Source organism: Vigna umbellata, chromosome 11 (assembly GCF_029865625.1).
Source record: "Vigna umbellata cultivar VRB3 chromosome 11, Vumbellata_1.0, whole genome shotgun sequence".
NCBI lineage: Eukaryota > Viridiplantae > Streptophyta > Magnoliopsida > Fabales > Fabaceae > Vigna > Vigna umbellata.
In genome coordinates, this window is record NC_142175.1 from 7,874,383 (window position 1) to 7,883,541 (window position 9,159).

The 9,159-nt window shown below is 30.5% G+C and overlaps 1 protein-coding gene across 2 annotated transcripts; it reads left to right on the forward strand.

Annotated features, from left to right (window-relative positions):
- Window positions 1-6,869: 6,869 nt before the first annotated feature.
- LOC124821063 (7-methylxanthosine synthase 1-like) lies at window positions 6,870-8,795 on the forward strand. 2 transcript variants are annotated; one of them, XM_088102561.1, is made up of 4 exons: window positions 6,870-6,962; window positions 7,205-7,615; window positions 7,743-8,000; window positions 8,231-8,795. In XM_088102561.1, the coding sequence occupies exons 1-4, from the start codon at window positions 6,885-6,887 to the stop codon at window positions 8,594-8,596; spliced, it is 1,113 nt and encodes a 370-aa protein (XP_087958687.1). In that variant the 5' UTR covers window positions 6,870-6,884; the 3' UTR covers window positions 8,597-8,795. The 2 variants fall into 2 exon arrangements, with proteins under 2 accessions (XP_087958687.1, XP_087958688.1); XM_088102562.1 differs by having other exon boundaries at window positions 7,205-7,507.
- Window positions 8,796-9,159: the final 364 nt, after the last annotated feature.

Genomic DNA, 9,159 nt, shown 5'->3' on the forward strand with positions numbered 1-9,159 from the left:
AAATCACGAATTTTTCTCTCGCTCTCTCGCACTCTGCACTCTCGCCCTCTGCCCTCTCGCCCTCTCGCCCTCTCGCCCTCTCGCCCTCTTCCCTCTGCCCTCTTGCCCTCTCGCCCTCTGCCCTCTCGCCCTCTCGCCCTCTCGCCCTCTCACCTCTCGCCTCTCGCCTCTCGCCTCTCGCCCTCTCGCCCTCTCCCCTCTCGCCCTCTCGCCCTCTCGCCCTCTCCCCTCTCGCCCTCTCGCCTCCAGTTTCTCTTCTCCACCAAACCCCAACCTCAGGGCACGTCGCAAGCCGCCGTTCAACCCTTGCCGCAAGCCGCGTTCATCCCTTGCCGCAAGTTGCCGTTCAACCACGCCGTCGGCCGCTGCCATTCCACGGCGCTCGAGAGAGGGATCTCCTCATCGCAAAGCTTTCATCGTCACGATAAGCCTTCTGCACTCAAACATTCATAGATCTAAACCCTCCGTTAGGGTTTCTTCTCCTTTTCACCATTTCCCTTCGATTCCACCGATTAAAACCTTGTTTTCACCGTTAGAAACCTTTTCCACCGATTAAACTTTGATTTACACCGATCAATGGGTCCAGAATAAGTTTCCTTTTTCTTCTAGGGTTTCTAGGGCGGAAGAGGGCTTTAAGGGCGGCGACGGCGGCAGTGGATGGAGGCTGTTGCTGTTGGGGTCGAGGAGGATGAGGCGTTTGCAGAGGCATGCGAGACAGAAGCCGGTGAAGGCTTCGTCGGGGTGGCGGGGCAGGAGGTGGAGGGACGGCGGGCCACGCCGCTGGGGGAAGAATAGAGAAACTTGGCTTTCTGTTTCGTGCGAAGAGGAAGAAATTTGGCTTCTCTAACTTTCTGTTTCATCCATCTCTGAGTTTCTTCTATTGCTGTAATATTGCTTCTGAGAATGTAATTTTGCTGCATCTGTAGAGAGAATTTTGACATTGGATGTTGTAATATTGTGTCTTGTTTGATTCTGTTATGAAATTCTTGATTGTTTTAGATTTTTGAACTGTAATGGGAAGAAAATAGAATGAATGAATCAAGTTTGGCGTGACAGAATGAATGAATCAAGTTTGGCGTGACAGAATGAATGAATCAAGTTTTGTTATCTGACTTCATGAATGAATCAAGTTTTGTTATCTGACTTCTTTCATTTTTAACGTTTTTAACGTTTTCAATCTGGGATTATGGGGTTTGAAAATAGAATTAAAAAAATATCCTACTACCTCGGTTTAGGTTCTAACCGAGGCCGTAGAGACAGAAAAAATAACGCGGTTTAGAACCGAGGCAAAAAGGTTACCACTTTTTGCCTCACCTGAATATGCCTCGGTTCAAAAACCGATGCCTATCAGTGAAATTAACCGGTGCCGTATCCTTTTCCTGCACTAGTGGTAACATATAATTTTTTTTATATTGTTTACAATTCGTTAATATTGTTCGTGTGAAGGATTAATGGATATTTACAGAAATATATACAAATACTATTCAGAAGAAATTATGAAGTGGACCAACGTGTTTGATAAAAGTTATAACAATGTAGCTATATTATTCATTATAACTAAAACTTTGCTATGATTTTGTGTGGAGGTAGCGAATGTAGAACTCTTTAATGATTAGTTTTACCTAACCCTACCATAAGATAATTTAAATTTTTATAAATATATTAGTAAGAATGAGTAATTATTAAATAAATATTTTTTTGAAAATATTAATTGTGTTTATAAGATTAATTTAGATCGTTAACTTATTATTATTAGAATAATAATTATTTTAAGTATGTAATAATAAAATAATTAATAATAACATAATGATATTACATCATAAATAATAACTACAATATTAAATACTTGAAAGATTAATTAATTATGATACATAGATGTTTATCTAATAAACATAGGTTTGTTCAAAATAAGGACGTTTAATGAACTTTATTAAATTATTTTTTTTTATGTCTATTGAACTGAAAACATGAACTATCTGTAAAAAAACAAAATAGGTTATCACAAATCACTAGTTATGCTTGTTGAGTTAGACAACTTTCAATAATTTTTCTAACTAATTTCTATTCAAACTTAATTACTTCTACCTTTCCGCCGAACTGCAAATGTTCCTGTAACTCTCCAACTCGGTAAAATGAATTACCAAAACCACGAAGTTCTTAACTAAATTATATTTTTCATTTAGAAAATTTGGTTATAATATATTTTTGTCTTTTGCACTAAAAAAATATTTAATTTCATAAAACTAAAATAATATATTTCAATCCTAAAGTTCCATAACATTAACGATTCATTACACATAAAAGTGGATTGAAGTAAATACTAATAGAAACACATCGTTATTTTTGTATAACTTTCATTCATGTTGTTTATCGCAAAAATAAGTATTCTTTTTTATTGAATTACAGAAACTATTTTCTTAATTTAAGGCACTAAAATTAGATTTATTTCAATTTGTTGGAACTAAAAGCCAAGTTACAAGTTATTTAGCTTTAAAGTCTAGAAATATATTTTGAAAATTTGAGTATAAAACTTATTTTATTGAAAACGCGTATATATTTTCTCGAATTTTAAACAATGGACATAATTAAGCCTACTTATTTTAATTTAGCGATAGGAAATCTCACTCCAAATTGGTTTAAACCTCCGTAACTAATAACTACTTTTACTTCTCTCATTTATATATTGTTCTTTAAAAATAGTGATATATTTCACTTTAATCCCATGTGTAATGTAATGCATGTGTTCTTCTTTATTTAGATATGCAGAAAGAACATGTGTATCTGCTTGCCATTTTTCTTGAATGAAAAATAAATGTGTTAGGCTTTTTTTCCTTCTAACAACCATACTCCTTGCCATTTTTGTTTTTTTAGTTGAGTCATGATCATGTCTTTTTTTAGAAAAAAAGCAGTCGTATCCTCGTTCTAACAATATAGCGCTCTATATAAACGGTGACACTTCCCATAACATACCAGAATTGTTTGTGACTTTGTATAATTTTAAATCAATGCTTAATTACTGTTTTATTATTTAATTATTTTATTAAATTTTCTTTCTATTTGCAATAATTAATTTAATTTATTTTTTAATTATCAGAAGTATATAATTTTGTTTTTTCAATCAAATTTTTACGTGATTGTTTTCGAAATTTTGAAGAAAATAAATAAAAAATAAAAGCTGTTGAATTTAATCTATTTAACAATTGAATAAATAAAAATTAAACGGATTAAAAAACTTTATTGAATCAAATTAAATTTACAAACTCATATATATATATAATTGTTTATTTACTTCCTAAATTAACGGTTAAGTCCTCTCCTATTTAAAAAAGTGTCAATTTCATTCCACATTGTATAATTGTACTAATCAAGTTCATCCCATTAAATTAGTAGAATTAAATGTTTGGTGATGTAAAAAAAAAATACATTTTTTCTTTCTCTCTTCTCCTGCAATGCGCCTAAAAGTAACGTGCCTAAAAGTAGCAGACACACTGCCCCTGTTCCTCCCTATTCCTATTCATGATGTAATTTTCACGAATCAATTAATTTTAAATAGTGGCTTAATTACTTTTTCTTATTTAATTATTTTATTAAATTTCCTTTTCTATTGCAATAATCAATTTAATTTATTTTTTAATTACTAGAACTACATAATTTTATATTTTTAGTTTAATTGCTTACTTTATCTCTAATTTTGGTGCAGTCTGTCAACTTTATCCTTCTTTTTTAAAAAATTTCTATTGTATGCACATGGAAAAAACAATTTTTTAAGGTTTACAAATGTTTAAATGTACTGTGTGGTTACAAAGGGGAGCTTATACATGAATGCCCTAATTATAATTATAAACAAATTAGGGTTGGGGTTTTCCTTTTAATTACAATTAGAAATAAATTAAGAGTTAGAATTTCTTTTATTAATTACTTATAAAATTCAATTTTTGATTAATTCTAAATCCCTTTGTCATCACAATTGAATATGAAAAACCCTAATTTGATCCTCAAACATTAATTTTCTTTCTCTTAACTGAAAACCCAAATTGAGGGGGAAGGGTTTATGTGTTCGTGGCTTGGGGGTGGCAAGGCTTTGGACTAGTGATTCATGCCGTGGAGAAGTCACGATTCTTAGTTGCACGAAGAAGACGATGGTGTTGTGGTGTCGCGATTCGTGTGAGGTTCTTCGTCGTGCATGAACGATGGCTATGAGGATTCTGTTTCCCCCTTTTGGTCTGGTTGTTTGCGCAAGGAGGGCAGGCACGCTCAGGCAGCGCAGGTGTGACCTCTTCGCGACATACTGGTCACAACAGTGACATCTCTACAACACAAGGGTTTCTCTCTCCAACGACTTTGTGGCGAAGGTTTCGATTAGGGTTATTGGGGCTTGTTATTCTCACGTTTTTTTATCTCAAATTTAGGGTTTTTGGGACATTTGTACTTGTGTTCCTGATTTCTTCTCTTAAAGTTGGTGGCGCAAGGAGCAGTGGCGAGGGAGGCTCCTATTCTTCTTTGTTTTTGGTTCGACCTTGTGGAGAACCATTTCTTCCTTCTTCTTTCTTGTTTTTATTGGAATTTTTCTACTTATGGATTTTGGCTCACGATACATGCAGGTTTTGCCACGAAAAAGGTGTGGTGGTGGTTGTAAATTTTGGAGTTTTTGGTTCGTGAATTTGGGTGGTTTTTTGTTGTGTTATGATAGGTTGAGGTTGAAGAGGGTTTGCCGTGGTAGTGATCGACTGTGATGGTGGACCTTTGGGCTAGCTGGGCCTCCAATGGAACCCACTTCGCTATTCAAAATATTCCACGAACAATGCCAAATGCACTTTTGTTTTTGAAACCCTCAATTGTGATTCTTCTATGTTCCTAATGTAGATCACGAATTCTCTTTGATCACGAACTCATCAATCCTCTATTAGAAATCTCCAAATTCCTTTTCTTTGCTCGAAATCCCTAATTCTATTAACATTAAGTTTTTTCCCCAAATGTAAACTCTAATTCCATGTCATTCTCTTATTGGCTTACACGTCAGAATCAATATCCCAAGGCAATGTCACGACAGCAAAATATGCACAACATAAATTAAAAAATAAGTCAACTTTATCTATTTAAATACCGTTAATAGAATTGGACTTTATTAGTGCAAATTATACCAGGTGCAGACGAAATTGAAACTTTTTTAAAAAGGAGGACCAAGTTGACACACTACAGTGAAATAGAAACAAAGTAAACAATTCAACCTTGCCTTTTCAATCAAATTTTTACTGAGTTTTCTCAAAATTTTGAAGGAAATAAATAAAAAATAAAAAATAAAAATTGTTGAACTTAATCTATTTAATAATTGAATAAATAAAAATTAAACGGATTAGAAAAATTTATTGAATCAAATTAAATTGAATTTAAAACCATCACACTCATATATAAATTTATTATACCATTGCTTTTAATATATTACATGTTTATTACGTTCTTGTCCTGTTTATAGTTACTAGTGAATACAAAAACACAATTGTCGTGTGTGTGTTGTTTTTATGATGTTAAAAAATATTTTTTACAGTTTTGGTATGAATATAAATACTTTTTATTATTTTATTATAAATAATTTTTATTTATTTTTTTGGTAGTTTTATAATTGAAAAACGGTTAAATTAAAAAAAAATATTTCAGCGATAAAATAATTATTTTAGTTGAAAAAAATATACTTAAAAGATAAAATTAAAATTTAGTGACAATAAAATAAATTCAGTTCATATATTATATATAGGCATAGATTTATAAGTATATATCTAATTAAAATAATATAACATTAAGATATTTTAAATTTGAATCTCTATTATTATTTATTTGTGAAAACACATTTATTACTGTTCAAATTTTTTTATGACAATTAAATATAATAAAATTATTATTATTATTAATATCAAATTAAATATAAATAGCTTCTATTAATGTAAATAGTTGTTATTTATTTTATAAATAGTATTATAATTAAAAATGTTTAAATTAAAGAATGTTTAAATTTAAAAAAATATCAAATTCAAAATTTTAAATAAACGATGATTAAAAAACTGAAATTGATAAAATAATTATTTTATTTTTAAAAAATTAGAAAAAATATATAAACAAATAAAATTGGGCAACCGAAATTTAATACAAGGTTTATTTTTAACAATTTTTATTAAATTTAAGTAACAAAAAAGAGAGATAAAATTATTTATAATGATAAAATTTAAAATAAACCATACATGCATATATTATAAAAAATTAAAAAAAACATAAAAGATAACTCATAAATAATTAAATACTATAACAGTCCATTAAAAATTGTAGCATGCAGTCCATTTATTACTTATACTGTTTTTATTGTTATAAAGTACTATTCGGAAATGTATGTGTTTTTTTAGAAAACTTTATAGGTTTTTAAATGAATTTAAAGAGTCTAAAGATAGTAAATATTATTAAAAAATAAATATATTTAATGTTAAGAGGAACATACAAGAGAGAAAGAAATAGACACAGAGTAGTATAGGAAAAAAAAATGCAGAATTTTTTGCTACATCATCAAAATATTTAACTCTGTTTTGTGAATTTAACCGAATGAATTTGATTGATACAATTATACAAAATAAAGATGAAATTGTTATTTTTTAAAGAGAAACGAAGTTGAATTTAGGGACTAAATAAACAATCAAATCAAATTAAAAATATCTTCCAATTTTGAATGGTTAGGCTTTTTTTGCCAATTTTCTTTTAGTCATGAGTCATGATCATGTCTTTTATTTAGAAAAAAAGCAGTCATATTCTCATTCTAACAATAAAGTGCTGTATATAAACGGTGACAATTCTCATAGCATACCATAATTGTTTGTTTGTATTGTTGAGTGTCCATTCATTATATGATGACAACAGAGAGAGTGCTTCACATGAAGGGTGGTGAAGGAGAAACCAGCTATACCAAAAACTCCTTACTTCAGGTATTATCTCTTTTCCGCTGTCAAAAACATAAGAAAAAAAAGTATCATTTCAACCTATATATCATAAAACAGAAAGAGGATTTTCTTTTAGTTTTGCAAATTTCCTAAAGGAAAAGAGTTTAAATCATATATATATATATATATATATATATATATATATATATATATATATATATATATATATATATATATATATATATATTCAATGTTACAGGAAGGTAACCAAGTTAAGTTTGGTGCAGAGAAAAGTGGCAAGCATGGTGAAACCTATACTTGAAGATACTGTAAAACTGTTGGTGTCAAACATAAGTTCAGAACGGTGTTGGAAAATAGCAGATTTGGGATGCTCTTCGGGGCCAAATTCACTCGTTTTTGTGTCAAACATGTTAAGGGTCATGGATAATGTTAGCATGAGCTTAAACCAGGGTACGCCACGCGAATTGCAAATTTACATGAATGATCTATTTGGAAATGATTTCAACTGCATCTTCAAGTTGATCCCTGACTTCTTCCAAAGAACACATGAAGAAAAAAACGACAACCATGTAAGATGTTTTATTCATGCAACACCTGGAAGCTTCTACGGAAGACTTTTTCCTGATGATTACATCCACTTCTTTCATTCTTCTTACAGTCTTCACTGGCTATCACAGGTCAATTATATTCGATGATATATTTAAGAAATTAACATCATTTCGTTTTAACTGCATGTGCTTGTGTTCTATTCTATATATACAATTGAATTTACGAAAGTTAAATTGTTGCCATGGTATCATGCAGGCACCAAAAAGCTCGAGAAACACAGACGAACCACTCAACAAGGGAAATATTTGTGTAACAAGTACAAGCCTTCCTTCCATCCGTGAAGCATACTTTAGCCAATTTGAAAAGAATTTCGAACTTTTTCTAAAATCACGTTCAGAGGAAGTAAAGTCAGATGGTATTATGGTACTTACATTCATCGGTAGAGATGAAACCCATAAAATTGGTAATCCTGCAGAGGTAGTTGGAATGGTACTCAATGACATGGTCCAAGAGGTAAGCCATGAGGTCTGATAGATGATTATGCAAAAGAAAATGTTTTTTTAACAATTTATGTGTTGTTATTTAGCAAGGTCGTATTTTATTATTTATTTCCCCTGTTGTTTTGCATTGGATGTAATACCTGTGGTGTATGTTTTGTGATTGCTGAAGTCAGAAATTTGAAAGACTCTAGAGACCAGAAATAGGAAAATAAGGTTGCTTTATTTATTCTTTGTGATTTGTAGGGTTTACTTGAAGAGAAAAAATTAGACTTCTTTGATCTTCCTGTATATGGTCCCACTGCTGAAGAAGTTAGACAAGTGATTGAAGAAGAAGGATCCTTTGCCATTCAAACATTGAGGACTTTCAACATAGGTTGGGATGCAAATCTTCACGAGGATGTCGATGATTCTATACTTGATAGCAAAATGAAAGGAGAGTTCGTAGCCAAGTCCATTAGAGCTATTTTTGAACCTCTTTTGTCAGTTGAGTTTGGGGAAGATACCACGGATGAATTGTTCAAAAGATTTGAAAAGAAAGTTTCCCAACTCATTGAATTTCAGACTTTGGAGTATACTAATGTGTCAGTGTCCTTGGCCAAAGTTTCTTGAAGATATATATTTTGTTGGGTTAATTATAATCAAATGTTTTGGATGACTTAGTTATTTTGGATTTTTACTATAATGTTGAGTTAAGTATTCAATTCATTGTAACTTTATATTTCTTTCCAGGAGAAACTTTCTTTATGTTAGTTTAGTAGCCTTGTAACTGTGGAGTCTTATCTATTTAGTTCTATATATAATATCTATTTTTAATATCAATAATGTATTATAAAAAAGCATAATGTAAAAGCTTAACGATTTTAAAATAATTGCATAATATAGAAAATTAAAGAATTAAATATGTTTTCGGTTTCAACTTTTAATAAAAATTAGAATTATTTTCTCTTTTGAAATTTTGATTTAATTTAATTCTTTAATTTTAGAAATACATAAATTTTATTTTTTAATTAAATTTTATTAAATTTATGTGACGTTTCTTTGTAAATTAAGAGATAAAAATTATATTAAATTACATGATTTTTGTTCATTTATTTAAAGTGAGAGCTTTCATGTTTTAGAAATTCAATGAGATGGATGACCGTATGCTTTTCTTTCTATATGAGATGGTTCTT

Bases quoted from the DNA above. Each gene is read 5' to 3' on its own strand.
- LOC124821063 (XM_088102561.1), top strand. From the start codon at position 6,885: ATGATGACAACAGAGAGAGTGCTTCACATGAAGGGTGGTGAAGGAGAA. The intron at 6,963-7,204 runs GTATTATCTCTT...AGTTTGGTGCAG, and splicing joins CCAAAAACTCCTTACTTCAG to AGAAAAGTGGCAAGCATGGT. The intron at 7,616-7,742 runs GTCAATTATATT...GGTATCATGCAG, and splicing joins GTCTTCACTGGCTATCACAG to GCACCAAAAAGCTCGAGAAA.